General features: G+C 49.7%; 1 protein-coding gene across 1 annotated transcript in view; it reads right to left on the bottom strand.

Annotated features, from left to right (window-relative positions):
* Window positions 1-17,905: 17,905 nt before the first annotated feature.
* The window catches only part of uggt1 (UDP-glucose glycoprotein glucosyltransferase 1), a 25,692-nt gene continuing 17,083 nt past the window's right edge, over window positions 17,906-26,514 (bottom strand). Inside the window, exons 21-40 of the mRNA XM_035536233.1 lie at window positions 26,116-26,210; window positions 25,471-25,677; window positions 25,212-25,343; window positions 24,972-25,102; window positions 24,702-24,797; window positions 24,500-24,602; window positions 24,026-24,105; window positions 23,744-23,933; window positions 23,466-23,624; window positions 23,302-23,387; window positions 22,804-22,888; window positions 21,813-21,901; window positions 21,628-21,732; window positions 20,959-21,043; window positions 20,286-20,468; window positions 19,882-20,042; window positions 19,175-19,289; window positions 18,821-18,937; window positions 18,433-18,598; window positions 17,906-18,349 (exon numbers count right to left, since the gene is read on the bottom strand). Of these exons, the coding sequence (XP_035392126.1) occupies window positions 18,324-18,349; window positions 18,433-18,598; window positions 18,821-18,937; window positions 19,175-19,289; window positions 19,882-20,042; window positions 20,286-20,468; window positions 20,959-21,043; window positions 21,628-21,732; window positions 21,813-21,901; window positions 22,804-22,888; window positions 23,302-23,387; window positions 23,466-23,624; window positions 23,744-23,933; window positions 24,026-24,105; window positions 24,500-24,602; window positions 24,702-24,797; window positions 24,972-25,102; window positions 25,212-25,343; window positions 25,471-25,677; window positions 26,116-26,210 (2,411 nt within the window). The 3' untranslated portion in view covers window positions 17,906-18,323. The remainder of the gene's footprint in view (window positions 18,350-18,432; window positions 18,599-18,820; window positions 18,938-19,174; window positions 19,290-19,881; window positions 20,043-20,285; window positions 20,469-20,958; window positions 21,044-21,627; window positions 21,733-21,812; window positions 21,902-22,803; window positions 22,889-23,301; window positions 23,388-23,465; window positions 23,625-23,743; window positions 23,934-24,025; window positions 24,106-24,499; window positions 24,603-24,701; window positions 24,798-24,971; window positions 25,103-25,211; window positions 25,344-25,470; window positions 25,678-26,115; window positions 26,211-26,514) is intronic.

Here is a 26,514-nt window from a genome sequence, read left to right as displayed (position 1 = left end):
TGAGCTTCCATGCTCAAATGAGGCTTCCTCTGTCTCTGGAAAACCGGAATATCAACAGCGCGTTCATAGCAGCTCTTGCTCCGCTGTCTGGTGACGTATCACCTTCCATGGAATATATCAGTGCCATCGTGTGTTCGGAAAATTCCCGGCGGTCTGTTCGCAAATATGTATGAGATCAGTAGCAGATCAGCACTGCCAAGCCTCAGATCCCACCGGCGAGCACCCTCGGTTGTCCCCGGGCCTGTCCCCAGGACTCCAGACAGCACAGATCGGCTCCGCGTCCCCACCCGCCTTTTAGCTGCTCCGCCCTTCCCGGTTTGCTCGCTGAAGTGACTCATCCAGGTTAACACCCCCCCCACCCCTCAAACTTCCCTCTCCCCCTCGATCGCACCAAGCCCACACAACAATAACTGCGATATTGGATTTTCCGGAGGAATTTCCCCCAGGAGGGGAGCTTCTGCCGGAGTCGTGCGCGTGGCAGCGGCGGGCGTGCAGGAGGGCAAAGCGGCAGGCGAAACGTTATTGACCCGGGAAGGAGACGGCACGCCGAGGCACTTTAGGTTCGCAGGGAAATTTACAGAACGACAAACAGACGTGAGCGGAAAGAAATACGGGAAGCAAAGAGAAGACACAAGAGGATGCCCTTCAGCCCCGAGAGAACATAGTACCAGACACGCTCAAAACAGCGCTTCAAGAGTAGACCGGAATAGTAACGATTAGTGAAAGTAGGATTTCCAAAGTAGGTTGTACTGATTGCATGCAGCGTAGTGACTTATAAATAGATTGTGAGGCTTTATTAAGGGTTCTTAAAGGCTCTTGAACTTACTGCGTTGTTCTCGACGCATTGGCTTATGCAGTTTATCCCTGAATGAATGATTTTTGGGATCCAAAAAGCAATCTTTATGATCTTTAAAGAATAATGAAACCAGTGAAATGAGCTGTCATAAGGGTATTGTGGAAATGTATCTCAAATACGTCCACAGGTTTTCTGGTACAGAGAACATATTATTTCTGCATGGAAAAGGAGGTTACTTGTAGCAAGCTTAAGAACCACAAAACTATTCTGTGAGAAAGTTTTCCAGGTTAAAATATATTACTGCTGCCCAATCTCTTAAAAAACATGGACTGGGATTGGCTGCAATTTGCTTCAAATAAATCAATAAAAAAATTCAATATGAGTCATTATAAGTGTATTGTTTTACATTTTCTATTTCATTTCAAATAAAACAAAACACCGATAAATAGCTTAGAGGCAACCACAGTGTTTTTGACGTGTCATCAAATAAGTGCAAACAAGCATTCTCAAACAGCTCGAGCGTCATATCTATAATTCATGAGCCGCCATCCGAGTTTAACTCCGGTTTCTGTTTATGGATCAAAAGACGACCCTGAAAGCGCCGCATTCCAAGAGGTATGAAGGGATGTGTCGTGCGTGTTCTGCTGCTGGGCTGACCACTCATAGCCGGGTGAGATGCTGACAGTAGTGCTGCTTATCCATGCTCTTCCCAAAAGGTTCGACCAGATCTGGACAGAACAAGGTGATCGACACCCGTTCAGCCTCAAACTTCTTCTTCTTCTTTTTTTTTATTTAAAAGAGCTTAATGAGACACGACTTAAAAGACTCTCAACCCGAGCCCTGCCGCGTGATCCGACCTCGACGTGCATGGGTAAACGAAGTTTTAAGCTTCGGCTGCGGGTGCTGGCCCAACGAGGGGCACTGTGCGGTGAGCAGGCGGAAGAGGCTCTCTGGGAAGGTTGGCCCGCGCCGCCGCTGAAGCGGGCCACACATGCCCCTGCCGATTACCACTTCTGAGGCCATTCACAAGAGGCAGAACATTGAGAGGGAATGAAATTTGTAGGTAAATGTGAATAGTAGCTAAAATGAGGGCCCATACTTATACATGACGCCATACAGATAACGACTGCTGGTCTAAACTTACGTTTAATTCACTTTTAGCAATGCTATCATTTTAAAGAGCACTAAAGGACAGAGGACTCAATTCACTGGTAATGAAATATTGATATAATACTATAAATACCATCTAAGAGCCCTTTTTTGGTTGTTATTAGCATTATTAGCTATTAGCTGGCTGGATTAGAAGTTTGTGAACAGTCTAACAAAATTCAAGGACAAACACTCCCATGGTTCCTCTATAAAAAGCATCACCTTGTAAAGGTGTACAGTGTAAAGACAAGCTTTGCACTGTAAATTGTTGTTTTCATCTTCCTGTAATGGGTTTACTGGAGTCACAGCCAGACGGTGATTTACATGATTACATCACAGAGCCCATTCCAATGTTGGCAAGGCTGGTGTATGAAGACTCCTCAAGTGGTGAAGTGCTTAGTGAATACCTCAGACAGAGGATAAACCTCCATACGGTATGTGCCATCTGTAAATAGTGGAAGTGCCTGATACGGAAAAATCCTACCAATGTCTGGAAACGGCTGCATTGAAAGACAGTGCAGAGGCACTTATCATGGCAGCACAGGAACAAGTGCTGAATACAAGATCAACAGAGGCTGGAATCTACCCCACTGGGCAGGACCTCAGATGCAGGCTGTGAAAAGATGCCCCTGAGGCAATCAATCCAGCACACAACAGCGGACGGAGTGTACATGGAATGTCATAACCAAGTGGATGGATAGTGTACAGAAACATCCTTCTTGAGAACAGGCTGGAGGTTCCAACGTCAAAGTGGGATACACCCCCGATGGTGGGGGAGAATGACCGAGATAAGCTCCTGTGGGACTTCCAGATACAGACTGGCAAAATGGTAATACATAACCAACCACACATAGCAGTGATGGACAAACAGCAGAAGAGGTCCGTAGTGATGGCAGCAACAGAAGGCTGGAACACGAGAAGCTGGAAGAATACCAAGGGCTGAAGGGAGAGCTAGAAATAAAGTGGAAGGTGAAGGCAACAGTTGTTCCTGTGGTAATCGGAGCATGATAGGCTGTGACCCCCAAACTGGGAGATGGATCATTGAAGGAAGAGGTGACTGTGGATGTTTCCGGAACTGTGTTCTACAAATTATTTGCTGCGCTGGCTAACTTTGACAGCTGAAACTGTCATATAACTGTCGCTGTTATATTAACCAGAGAAAAGATGATTATGATTGAATGATGATTGAAAATCCCATGCTTCCTCATCCACATGTTCTGTTTCTAAGTGACAGCAACTGTAACTAGCAAATTGCTAGTTCGCTGGCTAGCTTGCTTGTTTACGTTGCTGCAACATATTTACCGTTGGGCACAGTTCAGAGTCACCTATTTTCTCTCTCTCTCTCTCTCTCTCGCTCTCTCGCTCTCTCTCTCTCATTTCTGAAATCCTAGATTTGGTTTCATTTTAACCAGCCAGGTCAGAATTGCTAACTGCTCTCCGGGGTGCTGGAGGTGGGGTGAGGGGTAGAGGCAGTGGGTAGGGGGTAGGTGTGGGAGAAATGAAAGGAAAGACCCAGTCTAGTAATATTTATCTCCATAACAACAGAGAGTATGAAAATTAGAAACCAAAATCTATTTATTCCAGAGGCCCACCATTACACACTGTCCGACAGCCCGGCATGAAGCCTGAAGTCACCTAGTCTGAAATGTTAAATGTGGCTTTCTCTGGATAGAGTGATATGAGGTTGCAGCTGAGTCACGCTAAAGTTATTTAATTTGAAAAGTTATTCCTGTTAACGGGGACCCGTCCGGCCTTGCGAGTCCTCTTGAGTCATTAATTTATTTACAATTGCGGCATTTGGCAGGCATTCTTATTCACGCCAACCTACACAGCAGTATCACAGTGCACATTCTCCTTGGGAAATGGCACCATGCTCTAGGTGAGATACAGGAGGTGCCTTAATTGGCTTACATCAAGCCTTAATTGGCTTACATTAAGCAAGCCACATGTGCTTTAAAGAACAGTGTGGGAGAAAGTGCCAGGCCAAGGCCACTTTAGCTTAGAGATGACTCTTGCTGAGCGGTGCACTTCTTGTTGACCACACAGAACCCTGAAGCACCAGAAAAACTACCTCACTTAGCTTTCAACAGACGCATGAGCCAGACAGGAAACATTAAACATAGTCAACCAGTAACACACGTCTCTATAGATCAGCACATAAAGAGAACATTACGTTTCCCACAATGCAGTGGGGGGGAGGGGTAATGCAACACACCGCCAGACTCTAGTTAGCAAAAACTCAGACGGAGCGAAAGTTCTGCGGCCTCCGTGGCCGCTAAATCAAGTAGCCCTCTTTTAGCGCTAATCTACTTAATTTTCCAGGGCCGTAACGAGTGCGGATGAGATCAGGAGGCGTGTTGGAACAATAAAACGCTCCCGGTGATTTATCCCTCCTGAACGGGGGAGGGGTTGCCCTCACTTACGGTGCATCACTTTGATCCATCTCAGTCAGTCGATGCCTTCCTCCAGGACTCTCTCTCTCCGCCTTACCTGCATGAGGCCACTGACACAGGGATCAATTGTTGCCAGCCCTCTTCTACCTCTCGCCCTCCCCCCCCCCGTCAAAGTCAAAAGGAGTTATTGCTAATTCAGGTGGGGAAAAGGAGGGATTGAGGCTCTCGTTCTCCTCTGGGGATTCTCCCTCTACCTTGCCTGCATGCTGCAATCACGGCTCCAGAATAGCAATGACTGCACTCAGCACTCTGGAAGGGGCGGAAGAAGGAGGAAAAAAACCAGCACTATATGTAGCACGTTTTCTCTTTGCGTGTGTACTTTTTGTCCATGTAACGCAGACATGTAGTGTAACTGTGACAAGCCCATAAAAACAATCACCAAAAGAGAGCCGAATTCATTTTTCGTGGTTTTCTTTTGAAAATTAAACTGATGTAGGAGGCAGCCTGGGCACAGTGGTGCAGACGAAATTTGAGCGTCGGTATAAGTGCCACGTCATTACAGCGGATGCAGGATGTGTGTCTGGGGAGAGAATATACACTTAATCTTGATACTTAATATCTGTACTGCTTATGAGATGTTTTGTTTAAGATTGAGATTAAGATTTTTGTCAGGTTCCCACGTCTGAGATGCAGCAAAAGAACAGAACCAAAATGTGTGCCTGTCACAGCAAAGATAAGGTAGTATACAAATGCCCTCCATTAGCTTTGTTCTCTGCGGAGCAAATTTCATTATAATAGATTCTTTTTTGACAGACGCTATTTGAGTGCAGTATGCAACTAATATTGCGGCTTTAGCCATTCAGAATTTCAATTATTTTCCAGAGAAATAAACTGCGAGTGAGTCAGACAGTATCTGCCAACTGAAATCAAGACACTCTAATCAAATGTATCACGTTATTCTGCAGCTCTGTCTCTTTGCTGCGGTGACTCCTCTGTTCTGTGCACTACCTAACAGAGAGAAAGCTATTAAGTTATTAACTTCTTCACCTGAGTATTGCCTCCTCATTACTAAACACATAGATGAGGAGGGAGGGTGGCGGTGTGGGGGATGATTACCAGCAGATCTGGCAACCGCAGCGCATTGTGAATCAGTGGATTTCATCCACAGCGGTAACAAGCTGGAATAAGCTTCTTATACTCTGCGAGATTGGCAGGAGATAAGCAGAGGTGGTGTGTGCGCTGATTGCTTTGCAAACACTAAGGTGGAAAATGGAGGCCATAGCAAAGACAAACAAGATGTCTGACTGGGGAGAGCGAGAGCAGCACAGCTAGCAGGGGAGGCAGGAAAGCAACAACGCCAGGCCGGGTCTCTTTTATTTATTTCTTTATTCATTCATTCATTTATTTTTCCAACCGAATATGCCTGGGAGATTTGGTAACTCCAGAAGACGCCAGGAGCTCGCCTGTGTTCCGGTTTCCGTTGTGACGTAGCCGTCTCTGACAAGAGCATGGACCACCCACATTACTCTAAATGTTCCTTATTAATAAATAATACATACCCCGAGGCTAAAGAAGGAGATTCAAATTTGATGGTAATCAAAATTGATGTAATCTGTCATATCTGCACGTGATATGTCCTTCATCTTGTTAAATTTAATTGCTAACAAGTTAAACTAAATGTCTATTCGTAAGTGTCAGTAACATATAACCATAACCCTAGGCACATACCACATTTGGTTTGTCCTCTTGACACTATATGATATACATTTTCTTGCTAGGGGAACACATATCTCTTTATAATATCATCAAGCTATATTCAATATTCAGGGTTACTGGAGACAGTATGATTCAAAGCATCTGTAATTTATACAGAACCACCCGAATCCTCTTTTATAGAGTTTATCTCCTCCCGTGCCCTCTTGGTTTACGGGAGACAAATGCCTGTAATACGCTTATTTGAAATTGTCCCCAGTCTTGGGTGGCTAGATGCTGAAGATGAGACTGTCCCCTTTAAATCTGGCCTCGGAGATAGCACACAAGACAAATAGCTCATCTATAGTGGCTTATTCCATAAATGAATATATTCTCCAAATGTTATCGGCATTCTTAACCTTTCCCTGACAAGCTCGTTTTGGAGAGAGCATGTCTGGAAAGGCATGGGAGGAACATTTTTCCAAGGAGGAAAATTATTCGAGCAATAATATGCAGTTATGAAAGCATATTATGCGTCTACCTTTAGAGCATTCTGATATTGACTTGTGTTCTGCTGGTGACCTCGCGTTTGTTTGGCTTTGGATAGCCATTACAATGTATGAAATCAAATCTTTCAGCTTTGTTCACTAACTGACCTCTTCTTAGAAAAGATTTCATATTCTCTCTCTCAATCAGTAACAATGTATATTCAGGGATTATTTTTTACATCAAATACTGAAAAAGCCCATTTTTCAGCCTAAAGTAAGATGCAAATACGCACACATCCAAATCCAAATTATATCACCAGGGAGGTGTGATGCAAGTTTAAATCATTATGATTCGGCCTCCCTAACAGTCTTTGTACACGTCAAAAAAGGCCTTGTGCTCCCATCAGCCTGTGGAGAAGCTGTGTGCGCGGACAGTGTGTCGGGATTAAACGTGTCACTGTTTACACGACACAGTCCCATCACCTTCAGTCCCATCACCAGCGGATTCAAAAGAGGCAGAATCGGACCTGACGTTTCTTTGGTCTGGTGGGAAAGGTCGTGCGATGAACCATTCTGTTGGACATGTTTCCTATTTCTGGAAAAAGAGATAGAGAGAGATAGAGAGAGAGAGAGAGAGAGAGAGCAGAGAGAGAGAGACACTCCGATATGTGTCGAGCTGTCTACCATAGAGTGTGTCTATGCGGTTTTCCCTCCTTCGAGCCAATCACCCGATGACACTGAGAATCCCACACATTTGCTGCAGTCTGAACAAGACTTAGAAAAGTAACTCATTTTAAAACAAAAGGTGTCAACCACAACAAGGTCCTTGGTGAATTTTACCCAGACCTTTCTGTTCGCTATTGCTGTAGTCTCCTGATTCGGAGCTCCAGAACCGTCTACGGATTGTTTTGTAAATTCTGGCTTGATCTGAATCTTCCCGTGTTTGGAATACATTATTAATGATGTGTGTATAGAATGGCCCAGAAATGCAAGCCCACATCGTGAGCTCATTCAGGCAAGTAAGTCACAAATAGCTGTTCATAATAAGTAATCGATTTGATCCCCATGAGCTCCCAGCGGTGTGTACACGCTGGGCAAATGGCAAAGCTTTCACCAGAATAACACCATTCCCCCCCCCCCCCCCCCCCCCCCAAGAGGCAAACCAACGTCATTATACAAAATGTACCTAATGGATGAGACGAGGAGAAGAATGGAGGAAAACAAAACATGGAAATGTGGGCCGAAGCCTGTAAAGAGTGACATAGAGAAAGAACGGTGTACACCTTGGAGCGACACCCAGTGATGATGTTTATTTTATCTTAATTGCATGTGCACATTTGGTCTTTAATGAATACTGCTCTAGGTATGCAATATGTCCTTTAAGCTTGACCCCCCCCCCCCCCCCCAACCCTTTATTTTAGCAGTAACAACATATATTCTGCAATAACAACATATATTCTCGGGGGGGGTGGATGGAGGACTTATGTTGCAACTCGGGGTTAATGCATCTTCAGGGACAAGCGGTCTAAGGCGGGACACTTAAATGTACGAGTCCTCTGATTTTTCGTTTTTCCTAGTGTAAGCCTTTATCCCAACACCCCTCAAGGACAACGGACAAAGACGGTTTTGTTGGATTTTGCGCCGAGGATTCTGTAAAGCAAGCTGTGGCAGCTAAAGGGCCCTTCCCATAACCTCCCATAACCTCCCCTAACCTCCACTAAGGGAACCTCTCCCAGTCTCTAAGTTCCTAAGAATTTGTAGCCATAAAGTCTTACATTGGTCCTTCAATGTTCCTTCAAGGGATTCAAGGGTCACAGCTTCGTTGTCCCAAAATTGCACTCGTCGTCCAAGAGCACTTCTGAGACAGGTTTCCATGAAGCTCAAGCCAATTTGCCGGCTCTCCTCATTGACACAGGATGCCAGGCCGCAATTTAGAGGGCTGGCCTGATCATCCAAACTGCTCCTGCCTCCTTGAAGTCCTTTGTCCTGTCAGGTCAATCATTTTCCCCTCACTTTTCCTCTCTTATTTTCAGATCCTGAGGTAGAGGGCAGAGGTAGAAGAGCGATCATTCCCCTCAGAGCTTGGCTAATCGGAAAGATAACAACAGGACAACGGACACCCGGCTTTGAGAGCCCATGCCGTAAATTTTGGCTGCGGACTGCGGAACCGTAATCTGGGTCTTGGCTCGTCGTCCCGCTTCCAATGCCAAGTTACCTCAGGGTATCGCATCCTTGTCCTCTGGGCCTTCCTTGTCCAAGCTCTGTCTCTAAAAACATTGCCCGCAGAACGGTTTCCTCCAATACAGCAAGGCTGTGTGCTGCAAGAAACCTCTCCTGACACGTTTGATTTCTCTTACATAAATTCAGAAGCTGACTGTTCCCTTCATGTCCGCAAGGTATTTCATGCACCCAGGGACTAAAATAATAAACTCTTGTAGTTTCCTACTGAGGGCAAATCTGTGCAAACGCCTAGATGTTTTTCTCATTTTATATGTGTTGTTGTTGTTATTGTTGTTGTTGCTATTGTTTTGGAGACATGAGATTGACTTAACCAATACCCATCGTGACTGGAGAGGATTGCATATGTTCTGCATGAATCTGTTGAAATGAGTCTCTTTTCAAAGCCCTGTGCCCCAAATTGACCTGATCATCTGCTTTTGAAATTACAGAAGCTTCCAGTTCCTTCGGGAATTCCTCCAACTGTCCTTGTTTTCACTGGGCGGGTGAGTTCTGCTACAGACTAATTACCAGAGACTGACAGCAAGCCGCGGAGGAGGCTCCGGGTCGGTTCGGCACCGGGGCGAAGAGGCGTTTTGAGCTTGGTAAACACTCGGTCGTGGGTCAGCACTACCCATATGGCCCTGGATGGACGAGCCGCAGCCGGAGCGGAGCGGCTTGCGTGCCAACCAGGCCCGGGGTTGGTTTCGCGAGGTGTGGCGATGGAGGCAGGGAGAGACAGAAGGCGCGCACTCATTGAGCAGGGTCCTGGGAGACGCAGATAACAGCCTGCTGAATCCCTCTCGCTCGGGAGGAGCCGAACGGAAGCGCCAAAACAAGGAGAGACAGCTCCTCGCACGCAGCCCTGGGCGGTGTGTCCGTATGACTTACACCACCACACACACACACACACACACACACAGACACACACACACTCACACGTATAGGTGCATACGTACACCCATAACTAACCATCACGTGAAGCCTACATCATCACAATGGCAATTACAACGGATATTGGGGAAGATTTCGGCCCATCTGTGCATGAACTATGAAATGAACGTATGATGTTATCCCAAATGGGGCGCCATAGAAATATCGGAAGCCCTTATTCCGGACTCCCACCACCCACTTCCAGCATTGTTCTCTATCCATCTCTGTCAGTCTCAACGTTATTGCTTTCTTGACTATAGTAATTTGACAAGCTCCACTGTCTTTAGCAGCCCAGTCGGCCAACGGTGGATATCAGATGCTCCGTTAATGTGAGGGGGAAGCGAAGTACAGTCTGGCGCCGCCTATTTTGGCCCCCGCCAAACGGGACACTGCTGGGCTTTTTAAGGTCCAAGACGGGCAGAAGCGATTTTAGATAAGGCTTCATTAAAGCGTTGGGTGTCTGGTGCTCCACATAGCCAATATGCCAACGGAAATTACCTCCCTAATATTGAATTCACTGGCAAGCAGTGGACATCAGGGCTATTTCCTGAAATGATTCTTATTGTTAACTTTATGACTCACCTCTTGTGTAAAGTATTGCATTAAATTAAAAAATATTCAAGAAATGTGCATTAAAAAAATGGTAATGTGTTGTCTTATTTGCATAATACTAATTTGCATAATAGCTACGACTAGTCTTAATTTATCACTCGTTACATCTGAATTTGCAGGTGAAACATCAAAATTACCACATCGCCGAGTGAATAATAACAACACGAATGAAATGCAGATGTGTTATTTTCCGACGGGCTGAAGGAAATTGGAAGCAGGCTGTGGGTGTGTCTTTTGAAAGAGATCTCTGTCGCCTCTACTCTACCGACTGTGGCGGTGCAGCTGATGTTTCCCCCCCAATGACTCCTTGCCCTCTCACCTGGTCCCAACCAATCAGGGTGAGCCGCAAACCTCGCCCTCACCCGAAAGCCGGTTCTCATTAACGAACCCGAGTCGGCAATGAATAACGGACTGTATCCTTTACTTAGATGTGCTGTTTCTGTAATCAGAAATAACACACGTCTAACCTAATCATTAAATTACGGTTCGCCGTGTCACGGAGTGGTTCTCAGCTGTTGATTTCAAGGTGGTGGTACATCCAAATCACCCTGCGCTGATTTGCATTCATCAGCACTGCAAAGTCTGATTGGACAAATCCAGCAGGGATGGTTGCACATCCTCAGGCCAAAGTCTGGTACTATTTGACTTTAACAATGCTCAAACCAGACTTACCGATACACACTCCGAATCAGAAACCACTACCTGCCCCAAAGCCAGAAACTTGCTCTAAAAAAAAGAAAGAGCGGACACGACCGAGCTCTGCCTGCACTGTCCATCATTTGGCGTGGCCATGATAAAGGAAGAAGGCCTACGTAGATCCAGACCCCCTACTGCTGCACAGAATTGGAATCTCTATTCACCAAGCGCTAGCTGCATAAGGAATTTCTCTTGGTGCACACACCACCTGCGTCCAGACGATCCTCTTCGTCAGCAGTGTTTGCGGTGTGCCGTCAAAAGCAAAACACACCTACATGCCATGCCATCAACGTGCGCAGGCCAGTCACACAGCGGAAGTGACGCGCCACCCCGCGATCGAAGGGGCTTCCATCGTCGCGTGCGGTTCCGCGCTCTTATAGTGCAACTCTCTTGCAGCTCGCGCTTTTTATCTGGACAGCGGGCAGTCCGAGCGTGCTTAGCCAAATGTGGAAGAAAGCGGATTACATGGGCATTTGAAGGGTAAAAGAAAAAAAAGTGTGCACTTGGCAGTTTTTTTGATTAAGTGCACTGTCGTAAGTCTAATGAAGAGCGTGGAAGTGTGGGCGAAATGACACTCCTTCGCCAGCCCTGGTCTGCAGTGATTCAGTCATTAGCCATTTCAGCCCAAGTGAGCTTAGGAGGGGGTTTCATTATTATTCTTTTGGAGCTGCGAGCAAGACGACGTATAAGGGAGAAGGAGCCTTCCCATGACGTAGGAGTTTCCCGTGGAACTTTTTCTTCTGGTTTCTTTGAAGTCTTGATTATAAGGGCCGAGCACCTCAGACACCAGTGAGGTTTAAACCCCCAAAATCCTTTAGCAAAACGAAAAGCCAGCTCGCTGCACGTTTCCTGTCAGACATCTCAGAGTCGACGTTATTGGACAAATCTTACTTTTAAGGTCAAAGTTCCACTTTCAGCTTGTTAGAGGTCTTTGTAGAGGAATCTTAATAAAAGCCTTGACAGGGAAATAACATGCATCCAGATGAAGATTTTAGACAAACAAATCAAATCTAATATAAATAATAACAACAACAATAACAACAACAACAAAGCCTAATTTGGCAAGCATCCAACGTAACTATGGCACACCAAAATAGATGTCTTGTTCTCAGGGCTTCAGAGATAATGTTCAGTATCTTGACATATCTTTATCTTTGAAAGTGCTATATGGATGGTAACATCAACGCTCGTTTTCTTTGTGTCAGTTTGCTTTGGTGGCATTTTGGTGGCATTTTCACCTGACCTGCCACCGTGCCAGAGGGCAACAGACCTCCGGACCCCAACCCCCCCCCCGTCCACGGCTGCTGTGTCCCATTACTTGGTTCTGGGAACCACTTTCTTACCTGGAAATGGTGCTGTCTCTCATGTACCCAAGCTAACAGGTGCGCGGAGGGGCAGCGCCAAATCAGGAGGGACGGGAAGTAGAAAATGGTTCAGCAGCGGAGAGATAGGGAGCGTGTGTGTGTGTGTGTGTGTGTGTGAGCGCGCCACAGAGAGGCATGAAAGCTGCATTTCTTACCCTCAGATGCTGGATAAAAGCGCGCCTTCCTCACAAACACAAAATCGGCCGGAACAGGCGGTTCCGGGGGGGGTTGGCGTCCGGCGGCAGAGAGGCTTCTGCTCCGCGAACAGGCTAGGTTGCCAAAAGAACCTTCTTAAGTTCCTTGTGTATTGCAAAGGTTTGATAAAAGGATTTGAACCTTTTATTTTATTTATTTTTTTTATTAAATACGCCATTTTTACTTGCAATAAACTGATTAGTAACTGGAATCTGACCGAAAATGAATTGGAACGCTGGCGAGTTGTTGGAGGAACATTTTAAACAAGGCCGTTACTCTCACGCCCTCCTTAATTTGCAGGGACTCGGGGACATGGACAGGGATTATGGCCGGCTTCCACCCTCGAAACAGCCTTGGCAAGAGCCCGTTGACATCGGTTTAGTTTGAGAAGAGCACAAAAGAGAAGAGAGGAGCGAGAAACCTCCATTAGGTAGCGAGGAGTGCAATTAGCGAAAATTTTCCCAATAGTCATCCCTGTGGGAATGTTTGTGTTAAGAAAAAAGCTGATATCCGTCTGTAAAGCGTCCATGCGTCTGAGACAGGCAGTATACAAATGCAACTAAAAATAATAATAACAATAGTAATAATAACAACCTGGAGAATGTTAAAGTCTAAATGATGGATACCGATGACGGTCATTGTACATTTACATCATCAAATCACGCCCCCCCCCCCCCCCCCCCCCCCCCCCCCCCCCCCCCCCCCCGCGGCGAAACTTTTCAACCCAGTTTCCACACTCCCACATTTGCGTTAAACGCTGGCTGCCCGAGGAAACGGCGCAGATCTCACGGGCTCCACCTGGGGCCCTGCGGTGGAGGGCGTGAATCCACATTTCATTAGAGCGCTTTAAACGTTTGTGCGGCTAGCACGGCCTGGGGGGAGTCATTAGCCCCCCGTCTGCACGGGGAGAGCCCAGCAGGAGCCGCGATGTGGAAAGAGTCATGCCAGCGCAGGGTGAGGAGAGAGTTAGGAGTATCGATTTGGGCTCCAGGAGCACAGGTGAGTCTGTGTGTGTGCGCGTGTGTGGGGCGATTGGCACTTGGGTGCAGCACACATCAGAGAAAAGCCTCTCTAGTTCCTCAACACATGCTGAAGGTCATAGATAGGAATGCAGAGGATGCGCCTGCGTGTGTGTGTCACTCAATGTCACACACCTCAGTCCTCCTCTTACTCTTAATCGATGATGTCAGCTTTTGAGGGATTGTCAGTCAATGATAATCTGATTTATTTTTTTTTTTTTAACATCAGCGTCGCAAATCAGATGCATTAACAGTATTCAGTCTAACACTTTAACACCAGCATAACAATGGACTCACTCAGCTGCATTCATTAGTTTCTGGCGCTGGGAGCGCACAGCGAAGCCGGCCTGAGAACCAGGCTGTCACTCCCTGCCGTCGTCCATGAAAGGCAGACCGCGGCGCAGCATCATCTCGGCGTTCCATCGTATCTTCCAAGTTGCCAGTATGTCCATTTCCTTGCAATTACCGCGCTTGATAAGGTACCTGCTTGCAGAGGGGTTCCGTCGGTCGCTCCTTGCTGAAAACAAGCCGCCCGTCCGTTTAATGCCTCTGAGTGCCTATTATCATATAATTCGGCCTTCAGAACAGAGCGCCTAACCGGTAGCAGAGATGGAGGCGTCTGGGACGAGGTGTCACTCGTTAGTCCGTCTGATTGATTGAGCAGGAGGAGGAAGAAGCGCGTGGCGTCGCTGCTCTACTGCGCTCCTTATCCAACATGTCTCAAAATATTACAAAATATATTATTACATTCTGTATAATATTATACAAAATATTACAATATTAGCTAAAAGTACCTGCAGGTCAACTACACACTTTTTTTCCATGCAATGAAAGTACAAAGTGGTGGATATGTGACAGGCCTGGCTAATCATGATCATCTATGTGAGGGCTCTTTTTTTTTCTAACTCTCAGCCTCTTGGCTCTGGCTAGATGAGCACAAACGCCACTGTTGCGATTGCTCCTTAGACCCGATTAATCGATTAAATCACCTGCAGTACAGACCAATGAGGTCGAGTGCCTGCGGATTAATGCATACGGAGGTGGTCCTAGCTGATTAAGCGCGAGGGTCATTGACTCAGCATTTGGCTCGAGGGGGCCTGGCTAGCGCGAGCTCCCTCCTGCGCGGAGAGCTCGCGCCAGTCAACGGCCAAACCCAGAAGGCCCACGGCTCACGCAAGGACTGGGCTCTTGCACAGCACACCTGTCTCCTTTTCTTTCCCTCCTACAAAGTCATTCGGCGCTCTCAGCGGGAGGAACCCTGGTGGAAAACATGGAAAATTAATATCATTAAAACGCATTCGCGCAGACATCGCCCACCCGGCGGACAAACAGCGCCACCTGTTGGCCGCCGTGCGCGACGCCGCCAAACATACGCACGACCCAGTTGTCCTGTGTCCTCTTTGGGGGGGATTATATTCCTGAAGCCCGTCCAGAATGGTGAGGTGGTCATCTGTGTGATTAGGGGGACGGACGGTGACCGTCTGGTCAACTTTTATCAAAAGAAGCAGACACCTCAGGGCAGAATATGTGGTCAGGGGCACCGGCGATAACGGAAGGGAGTTATCTACAACCTTTACAAGATACTGCAGGACCTTTTTAAGTACAATGCAACGTGGAGGAAGTGGAGGAAGCATTTTCTGACCTTTTCTACAGTGGCGTCTTTAAGGGAAGTACTATTGTGAAGCCTCACTCTGGAACCAGCATCATCTCTTTTTTTCCCCACACCCTGTTTTGAGCCAGAAACGCGGGCGGCGCAAAAGAGCTGTTGTTGGAGAGGACGCGGCGAGTGAAAGTAAAGGGCGAGGGAGATTGCGGAGGAGACCCGCGAGTCTGTTCTGCCGCGATCGATTACCGGTTCCCCTGATTTGTAAAGCCACCGGGCAGGAGAAGTCAGGTTTGGGAATCCCAGCGCCCGAGAGCACGACGGCCAGCAGCTCCACCCGCACAAACCCGAGCGCCCGCCTCTCGCCCTCGCGCGGACGGTCACGTTCGCCGCGGCCTCGGTAACGTGCGCGAGGCAGAGCTGGACGCGTATCGGGGCAAACGACGCAAAGCTCGCTGCGGCGCCGTCCCAGCCGCCCCTGAGCAGGGCCAAACTTGTAGATTTCATTTTTCTATATTGCTCCGCCCCAATGCCCCCTAGAACCCCCTCCGGGATGCCAGGCGCTGGCATGAGCAGCTTCCCAGTCCAGTCCGACAGCAGTTATGGAGATCAAAGCCACGGCAGTGGAGGGAGGGCGATGGCAGATGTCACCACTGGTCATTATTACCAGCGCTCTGTTTAATGCGTCTACTGAGTGAGGGATAGCTGACCACTGCCATCTGGACAGAGACAGACAGACAGACGGACGGACGCGCACACACTCTGTCACCCAAACTTGTGTGTCTTCCCCAGCAACAGAAGGGACGTCCAGTTTCTCTCCGACTACTCTCTTCCGGTCTCTTTGTCCCATCCGAGCCAAACTCAGGCTGGTCTGTTTTGTGAGTGTTCTTTTCATTTTTTGAGTTCAAGCTGTGTATTACCAAACCGAAGGCGGCTGCTGGGAAGATAAAGAACAACAAACAGAAGGCAAAGAAAAAAACAGGATAGAGACAGACAGCACAAATTCATTTACCTGCGAATACATCCACCCCAAAAGCGGCCTGCTTCTAATGTACAGAAATAAATGGCAGGAGAGTCGTCATGGTAACTATGGAGGCAGGGAGGCAGTGCAGAAGAAAAAGATTCAGGCTAAAACTATCATCTACATGCAAATGACCTTCTCACTGGCTCCACTGCACCGCAATTGATATCGACAAGCTTGTGTTGGGTTTTCCCCTCCTCCTTTTCCAGAGTGGTCAGTTAACTCTTTGCCAACGCCGAGGTCAGTAAGCCCTTCCCTGTTAATGCCGGTCGTGGGGAATCTGGGGGCGTCTGCCCACTGTCGCCGGTCAGTCCTGCTGCCTCAGCCCGATTCTGCACGACCAAGAGCTCGGTGATGCTTCCTGCGTTGCGTTGTGTGCACGTCCAACTGACATTTTAGGATCCAGCCACTAAAAAGACTGCTATACAAACATCAAGTATAAACTGGGTAAACAAAAAACTAACTAATTGTTTTAAGGTACCTAGTACACGAAATGTATTGATTTCTAAAGTGGCCCTGAAATGAATGATGCCGAGTTTATTTCTTTTAAGGTTTATTGTACCCGTGAGACAAAGTGATAGAAAGCTGGACATTTCTAACTCATGTTAACGTTGTTGATCTGTGCTGCCACCATGTGGAAGCACAATGCCTTGCAACGTGAGGAACTTTCTGTCGAATAAATATATGAACAATTTAAATGGCATTCAAATGACTGGACATTACAAGAGATGAATGTGGTCATTCTTTTATTTTTAAAAAAATCAATATCCAACAATTAATTCTACCATTACCCCGCACAAATGAAGGTGTCCCTTCCGTTAACAGATTTGTTTTTTGTTTTTTTTTCTTTCAAAAAAGTACAGCAGATGGAAAAGAAAGAGAACTCTGGCATGCCTCCGAGACGTCGCTGAGCCAAAGACACGACGCCCTGCGAGTTCTGCTCGGTTCCCCCCGGAATCGGTACTTGTGCTTTTCGTTCGTTCGTACTTGTGCTTAAGAGTTCTCGAGCGCGCGGCCTTCCGTCGTGCTAGCGGCCAGGGGTGCGCGGGTGCCACACCATCCAACCAAACACAGGAGAAAAACAAAACAAAACCAAAAACTACCGACACGAAGCACAATGCTTACACAGGATCCCAGACGAAAATGCACCATAATCAAATAATAATAACGAACCCCCCAAAAATATTGCATTGGCGCTACGTAACCGATGGGACGGCCCTGCGTACGTAGACTGTTCTGGGATCGTTATGCACTGATGAACTCCAGGAGCAAACCGAGCAGAATTCTGGGCCCTGCGTATGTAGACTGTTCTGGGATCGTTATGCACTGATGAACTCCAGGAGCAAACCGAGCAGAATTCTGGGCCCTGCGTATGTAGACTGTTCTGGGATCGTTATGCACTGATGAACTCCAGGAGCAAACCGAGCAGAATTCTGGGCCCTGCGTATGTAGACTGTTCTGGGATCGTTATGCACTGATGAACTCCAGGAGCAAACCGAGCAGAATTCTGGGCCCTGCGTATGTAGACTGTTCTGGGATCGTTTTAGAGAACAAACACGCAGCAGAGCTTTCCCTCGTCACCTCGGAAATGTTGCCTGTTTCAAGGGAGTAATTCGCTGATCTCATCGTCACTGATTTGATGATTTCTTACTGAGTGCATGCAGGGACAGGGGGACACACACACACACACACACACACACACACACACACACACACACACACACACACACACACACACACACACACACACACACACACACACACACACACACACACACACACACACACACACACACGAGCTCCATTGCTCCTCACCCACAACACTTCTACGCAGCTTTGCATCGTACTAGCACACCCCATTTCCCGTATTTCCTCAGTAGTCCTTTAGGGGGCGCTAGCGAGTCCTGCTGCGCGTGAGCTGGCGCTGAGTCTGCGTTCTGTAGCCCCCTAGTTCTGCCCCATCCACTCGGACATCTACTAAAGAGGTGGCGTTACTTCCATTCAAGTTTCAGAGCGCTGACGCGAACCTCGCTCCAGGAAAATAGGCTTCTAAAAAATAAAAAAAAAAAGAACAACAACAAACAAACAAAAGGGTGACTCTTTAAACAGAGCCAGTCGTTCGTCCCTCCAGCGAAAGGCGTCTCCCTACAGCTCTGTGTGTTCCTGGTCATCTGATTGGAAGAGAAAGATTTATTTAATTTCTCTGACCAAGTGCCTTGGCGGTCACACGGCTGAGACATTGGCGAGCACTCACCCCTCCTTCCTTTCTGGGCGTGGCTTCTGTCTGGAGCTCCGCCCCTCTCTCGCTCCTCAAGGTACCTGGCGTAGAGGCTCTTGACTTCCTGGTCGTAGTCGACCCACTCGGCCACGATGCGCACCGCCGCCTGCAGCTTGGGCTCCTTCGTCTGAGGGTTGTTGCACTGCAAGGCGCGAACACACACACACACACACACACACACACACACACACACACACACACACACACACACACACACACACACTCAACATGAGCTCGGCGAGCGTAGGCACCGTTCATGAGCATGAACGGGTCATCAAGGCCGATCCACTCGCTATGTCGGTCTGGCATCTGTGCATCGGCACACAGAACCAACGCAGGTACAGAGAGCGGGGAGTGGACGCACCAGGTCGATCGTCTTGGCCTTCGTTTTGGAAGTGTCGTCACACCAGGTCTCACACCACAGCCAGTCCTGTGGGAGAGACTTGATGGGAACCTGATGGATCATGTTGTTTGGCAGATCCTGAACGACAGAAGGAGCCGAGAGAGAGGAAGAGAGAGAGAGAGATTAATTAGTGGTTGAGTAGATTAAAGCAACGCCATACAAGTAACTTCGTGTGCAAGGGACCCAAGAATATTAAAGTAATTGTTGTGAACATGTTGGGGTTTCAGCTTTCGTGGCTTCAAGGCCGTTAAGAAGCGATGGACGTTTCCGACAAGTCCTGCACCGGAAACGCCGCGCGCCCCGTCGACCACCCACCTGGTCCAGGTTGGACAGGCTGTTGGGGTCCTGGCTCAGGCCCTGGTACTGTCCCCGCAGACGGTCCCCCGCCGCGATCTTCCGGAACTTCTTTAGGTCCACCACGTAGAGGGCGCTAGAGGGGCAGACGGACCAGGGCCATCAGCAAAGTGTCGGTACAGACGGCGTGACGCCGCGTGGTCTGCAGGCAATCTTTTGCGCTACTGTTACTTTGATTGTGGGATATTTACACTGACTTGCCACAACGACACCGAAAGCTGAAATGACCTCCCTCATGAGGCGTTCAAGTCCAGACTGAAAACGCAGCTCTCTTGTGCCTCTGTCTAGCGCTGCACTTTTAAACTTTAGTGCTACAACTCACTTATTTCTTTTACTTTTTAATTGAATCGGGTCTTTGTTTGTATCCACTATTTCGTCACTACATGCCCAATTTAAACTTGAAGTACTTAAAATCTAAACACTTCTAGTTCTGATTCAGATCTTTTTTTTTTGGCTCACATTTGAATCAACCGTTTTTAATTTGATTAACTTATCCATTTAAATAAAGGTTTGTTTTTTTTGTTGTTGTTTTTTTGCAAAAAACATCTGCGATAACCCTCTTGTATGAAGTACTTTGAAATGGCCTGCCTCACCTTACCTAAACACCAACATCACGTTGCACTGTCTGCAGGGACATCGCTGACCCCTGGCCTCCCGATCCCGCTCACCTGATGTGGTACTTACGGCCCGCCAGGTGGCTGGCCCAGTAGCCTGTCTTCCAGAAGCGGTAACCGTCCATCTCTCTGCGGCTCTCGCAGAAGGGGGTGTAGCCGTACGGCGCCCCCTCCAGGTCGAAGTCGCGCAGTTCCTTCAGGTCCGTGCGCACGATCTGCGTGGATAGAACGACACGGGCGGTCGGAAAGTTACACGGCTCTGCCTGAAGGGGGCAGCAGTGCGCAAGAAGTGGGTTTCTCCCAATGCAACTAAGCCCTCCACCGTTATATGCACAGCCGCGTAGGCTCAGGCCCGCGTCGGAAATACACGGACGTGCCCTGCTACTTCTGAGAAAGACCGAGCACGGATTCTCGTGGTCGGACCACGGATCGCCGGACTGGGAGTAGGGGGCCGTTACCTGGTCGGCATCCACGAAGATGATCTTGTCTACGGCAAGCGGGAAAAGCACGTCCAGGAAGAGGATCTTGTAGCCCCAGATGATCCTCTGCTTTTCCGTCTGCTGGTGCAGCCAGCGAGGCCACTTGTACTGGACAAGCTCGTATTGGAACCCGTATTCCTGAGCCATGTAGGGGATCCACTCCTGTCACAGAGCGAGGGAGGATAGAAAGTCAGGCAGAGAGAGAGGGGGGGGGGGGGAGAGGAGGGGGGAGAGAGAGAGGGGGGGAGAGAGAGGAATAAGGCGGGAGAGGGACAGAGATATTAGAAGCTAACTGGAGGTTTTCCTGGCCTGCTCTTCCCAGTGTGACCAGTGAGTTGCTGGCAGGCGCACACTTGACATGCTGTACAAACCCTCCACATAACTCCACACTGACATCTTCAACACGGGACTCGGTGCGACGAAAACTAGAGGATCAAACTGTCAACCAGACGTGCCAGGCGCTAAAACCAGCCAGGTCAGGGCCGGACGCCTGCACATGTAACACGTGACTTCCGGCACGAGCACCCCACCCCACTACGACTGTCCTTCACTTCCCACGGCGATCGCCCGGCATTCAAACGATCGTCCAGGATTCCGCGGTGACCGCGGCTCATGCAGATAACGGCCTACGGTTCCCCTCCCCCTTACGCACCTTGAAGGTTGGAGACAGGTAGTTCTTCAGGAACCAGAACTTGACGGGCGTCTCGGTGTGCTTCAGGACGGACAGCATCATTATCCTATAGGGAACAGGGGGAGGCGGGGTCAAGCTCCGGGCATCGCCTTAACGATGTTGATCTGGAAGGGCTTTCCTCCAGCCCATGTAACTGTAACAGTCTGAATACGATGGGCGCTAATGGATCCTGGAACAAGATGTCTGGTGCCAGGCCTCGACCCCAGAGTCGGGCCCATTTTTTTTCCCGGCGGCCACTGGGCCGTGGAAGAAATATGCGAATGACCTTAAAAAACGCAAAATCTGCTGGCAAAGTAATAACAGCGAAGCTAATAAGATCTGGCACATCTGAAGATCACAGGTGGAAAGCGAGCTCACGCGTCAGGAGAGGAGAGAATTTTTTTTGGAGGCAGCGCACACAACTAGGCGTGACGCACACGAACGCAAAATGTCACGCAAGGCCCCAGCGCTTCTCTGGTCGGCCGGCGCACCACGCCGACGTCTTATTCCAAGATGGTGCCATTTTCAAATATCACATAATGCCACACACGCCAAGTCTGAAACGTAAAACGTGCGTGGGGCCGCTGCGTCGAAGACAGCAGGCAAGGGCTTGGCTGGGGTTGAACTGGACGGCGGCCAGTCAGTCTGTACCTCAGGAACCTCTCGTACAAGTGGCCGGAAGCCACCGAGAAAATGTTGATGACATCATCCTTCTCCGGCTTGCCCTCCTCCACTTTCGACCCACCCGTGAAGCCCCTGAGAGAGAGAGAGAGAGAGAGTTCCATTAATGTGAATCCCGAAGGCTGCCTGTGCATGCCCATGGCTGAGGTTCCTACCTGGTCAAGGAGTGCCAGAACCCAGAGTCGATCTCTTCTGTGCCGTCGCTGAGCAGTTCCTCGTTCATCTTCTCCGGCTTCTTCTGCACCTGCGTCGGTGGGAGAGCGCCCCATCAGCACCTGGTAAGAAGGACGACCTCCTCCTGCCCGCGTCCGCCCTGGGTGAAGGCGGACGGCTAATGCGTGGGCGTTTCGGAGCACCGCGGCGTTCACACGAGCGCTGTACCGTCAAACGCCTACACAAGTTCCATCTAGCTCAAAATGCAGCAGCTGGAGTTCTTACTAGAACTAAAAAATTGTCACATGACTCCTGTCTTACATTACATCATGTTACACTGGCTCCCACTAAAACTTCGTATTGATTACAAAATACTTCCAGTGACCAAGAATACGAAAATCTACCACAAGGGGTTGGAGCCTTTTCGAAATAGTTTGTTGGCCGAGTGATGAAACGCTGACGATCCAGGGTGCCCTTGTGGTTCCTTCTGGAGCTTTCCTCGTGGTGCCTGTGGTTCCTTCTGGAGCTTTCCTTTTAGCTGTGCTGGATCTGACGGAGTCCATCTTTGCACGTTATAGTTCCCCGATTTAAAGCTCACTGGGGGCTCGGACTCGGACATTTGTAAAGCTGCTTTGTGACAACAAGACGGGAAAGCTGGCAGGAGCGAGGTGGATATGGTGCGGAGGCAACTCTGATGGGATGACCACGTGAAGTTTTAGGGCACGCCGGTTTGGACAGAGGACGGTGGGCAAAGTTTAACTGAAACATGACAACGGTCAGCTCGGTGGACTTAAGTCTAACATCCCCAGACATTCTGCACATGCTTTCCCCACACACACGCCCAGTGCTAACAGTTCATGGTGAAGACCTCCACACTCAACTTTTGGCAACTCGTCCATGTCTCAATAGTCCACCGCAGGCTGTACTGCAGTGACCTGCCTTAAGAGACACTGCACACCTGCACACACACACAAAAAAAAAATAATCGCTCACCTTCACTTTAATGATCTTGCTCTTAAAGTTGTTCAGTACAACGATCAGGTCCTCTGCTTCAGCCGGGGAGTCCGTACCATCGTGACTGTGGACGGACACACACACACGTGAATTGGAGGGATCGATTGTCTACAGATTGAGATCGGAGAGCAGCCGATGGTCCTTCCGTCAGCGTGAAGGACACTAAGCGCCGGCCTGTGACAGCGGATCAGGGAGCTAAACTCTGCGCGTCTGCTTAATGTGGACTGACTGCACCCGTCGCCTTGGAGGGCTTAAACTACTCCAAAGATTCGCTGATTATTTGTTGCAGTTTGTGCCTTTTATCACCCCTAATCCTGATTGGCTCAAATTGGAATCGGCTGAACCTGCTCACGGAATATCAGATTAGCTTCCCAAAACGTTGGCCGGCCCATATCGCACGCCCGCGCACACACACACACACACACACACACACACACACACACACACACACACACACACACACACACACACACACACCTGTAGATCTTATAGATGTCGTCTGATCTTCCTTTCCTGAGACGCAGGACCCACGCTCCTGGGTTGGCCTTCAGCTGGAAGTAGCCCTACGGGAGACAGGAATGGCGGGTGGTGATTTGCACTCGGCGATCCCCCCCCCGCTGCTATAAGGGAACGCCCCTCACCAGGTTGGCCATGACAATGGTGTCGACGATGACGGGCTCCGCCGCGGTGCCCAAGGTGAACTGCAGGCCACGTGGGGGCTGTCCCGTGCTCACGTCGAAGCAGTGGCCCTCCAGGAGGAGGTATTCCAGCTCGTACTCTGCTGCCACGACACTCTCCACCTGCAGGGGGACATGAGGGCGGGGCCGAGCTCACTGACCAACGGCTCCTCGGCACGCGGCCCCGAGACGCCTGATCCCGCCCCACCCAAAAAGGGAGCCGGCGACGAGGGACAGCCCACCTCCTGCAGGTAGATGTTGTCCAGGTCGTGGCGCGTGCGCACGGACTCTACCATCCAGCTCTCGGGGGGGCTCAGGTTGAGCGTGAACAGCGGAGACTGGGGCATGTCCAGGAACTTGGCCATGGGTCCCGGAGCGAAGCTGTTGTCCGCCAGGAAGGACACATCCGGCTCCAGCACATAGCGGTAGAAGCTGGCGGAGGGAAAAGAAAGGAAGGGTTTCCGGCAAGTGTGGAGGCTGCCGCTTCCCAAACCCGTCGTCGGACGCGGCGGAGGGACGCTCACCTCTTCAGCGGCATGTCGGACAGCTTGGACTGGCAGTTCATGAAGACGCGCAGGTTCACGTTGACCAGCTGCTTCAAGACCTGCGCGGGAGGAGAGGGAGTGACACGGAGCACCGAAGCCTCGCGGCCGGACGGGGACCGGGACGACTGGTCCGGGAAGACGCGGAGGCTCTACGCCCCCCGCTAATCCCCAAAATACAAGACAAAAACATCAAAAGCCAGAGAAGCGCTCGATCGGAGAACGGCGGTACCGTAACCTGCGCTGTGACGCTGTAGCACGCGAGATTATCGACACAGGCGCTGGAATAACTAGAGCGAACGGCTCAGTCGTTATGGCCAACCCCACCTCCTCTTTCATTTTTTACGCTTCTTCTCGAGTTTCATCTGCTTTTGGGAATTTCGCCTCAGCCGTGGGCAGGTACGCAGCAAAGTCACTACGGTCTGGCGTGTGGACGTTTTTCGGGCTGGGCCTTACCAGGAGGAGTGGGGCCAGTCTCTGCGCGCCGCGCGTGACCGGGTCTGCCACAGCCACCACGTCGAAGTACACCTCCTGCTCGCGCGGTCGGATCTTCACCGCACTGTGGTAAAAAGGGGGGGGGGGGTGGAGCAGGTGAGGCGACAGGCCAGGCGGAGGGGGTGTGGAGGACAGCGTCTTCGTCGGGGGTGGGGGGACGTACCTGTATCTGTCTGAGGCGAAGTTGTACTCGACCCGAGACTCGCCCTTAGGCTGCGACGACAGCAGCGAATCCACCTTCATGACCAGATCGCTAGCTCTGAAGCAGGCACACACACACACACACAGACACACACACACAGACACACACACACCCTTAAAACACTCAGCATGCCTGACATGGAAACACAACTGCCTTACAACACAAAACGGCAGCTGCCAGCATCTAAAAGAGCCTTGGGCCATGAGGCAAGCTGTCAGTCATCTGCCACACCTCTCGTCTTCCACGCCCAGCTGCTGAATCTTGTTCTTGATTCGCTCTCCAGACGTCTTCATGATGATGCTCTCCAGAAGCAGGAAATCATCCTGGTTGAAGACCTCACCGTCCTCCAGGGGACCGATAATCTGCCCACGTGAGAAAACAAGGGAGTCACAAAACGGAAAACGTTGCGAGAGCCGGGGAACCCCAGTAGGCCGTCCCCAGGGGCTTCCGTCGGGCGAACGGCCAACTCACCCGCCCGTTACTGATGACCGCCCTCTGTCCCTTGCGCAGCTTCAGGACGTCTCTGCAGTAGTCCGCGTGAGCCAGCAGGAAGTTCACTTTAGAAGACTGGTACACACTCATAAACAGGGACACGTCCATGCCCTGGAGACACCCAAGGGAGAGAGAGATGAAGGTCCCGAGAGGCGCTCGGCGCAGCGGTGGAACACAGGAACACCCAAAACACACCCCCCCCGACAGAACTCGAGCAGCCCACGGACGGCTTCTTTACCCCGACGGCGAAGTCGGCGGGGTCGGCGCCGGTGTACAGCGCCCGGGCCGTCTCCTCTTTGGTCAGCTTGGTGATGAAGTTCTTGGCGTTGTTGGCTGTCTGCGTCTGCATGGCCGCCCAGATGGCCAGGCCGATCAGGGCGGTGCCGTTGGACGGGCTCTCGGTGGGGTTATTGATGACGCCTAGCCGCACGTTATTACTGGTTTTCTGAGCAAGAGACTCAATTAGGTCAGACGATTAAAAATAAAATTGGGCATTGCTACACTTAGCAGGGAAAGGCTGAACAAATTTAGTTGATCTGCTTTTAATCCATGAAGTTCAAAAAAAAACAACTAAAAACTTGCCCAGCAAAGCCCACAAGGCACCTGGGAGGGTCATTTACTTATTTACATATATGACATTTAGCGGACACTTTTATCCAAAGCCACTTACAATTATGGCTGAGTACAATTTTCAGCAATTAAGGGTTAATGGTCTTGCTCAGGGGCCCCAACATTGGCAGCGGTGGGGCAACCATCTGATGACTAGTCCAGTACCTATTATCAATTATCAATTATCTGCTTAATACTGATTGGTCCAGCTGACTGTCACTCACTGCCATGTTGATCTCTTTTACCCCGTTATTGTCTAGGCGAGAACGTTTACCATGTGTCTGATGCCGTCGTACAGGAGCTGCCGGCCCGAAGGCTGGTCGAAGTCGCCCACCACCCAGAACGTCACGGGGCGGATCGCGCCGTCCTCTGTGAACAGGAGAGCGGAGGAGAGGGGAAGCGTCAGCGCATGTAACAGCCAGGAGCGAGGAGGAGCACGGCATCATGGGAACACGAACACTCTCGAAGCCCCCCGAATGACGGTCGTTCACGAGATAATGTCCAATCACTCTCCCATCCATCCAACAATGACAGCTTGGACAGATTACAAATGTGTGGCTGCGTCTAAATCTATATGGGATTAACACACGTGCGCGCGGGAGAGTCACAGCCGAGGCAGGTGAGGAATGTTTCCGGCAGCACTTTTAGAGGGGGAAAGAGACGTCAAAACCGC

This window comes from Electrophorus electricus, chromosome 18 (assembly GCF_013358815.1).
Source record: "Electrophorus electricus isolate fEleEle1 chromosome 18, fEleEle1.pri, whole genome shotgun sequence".
Classification (NCBI taxonomy): Eukaryota; Metazoa; Chordata; class Actinopteri; order Gymnotiformes; family Gymnotidae; genus Electrophorus; species Electrophorus electricus.
This window is presented reverse-complemented; position numbering and strand designations above follow the sequence as displayed.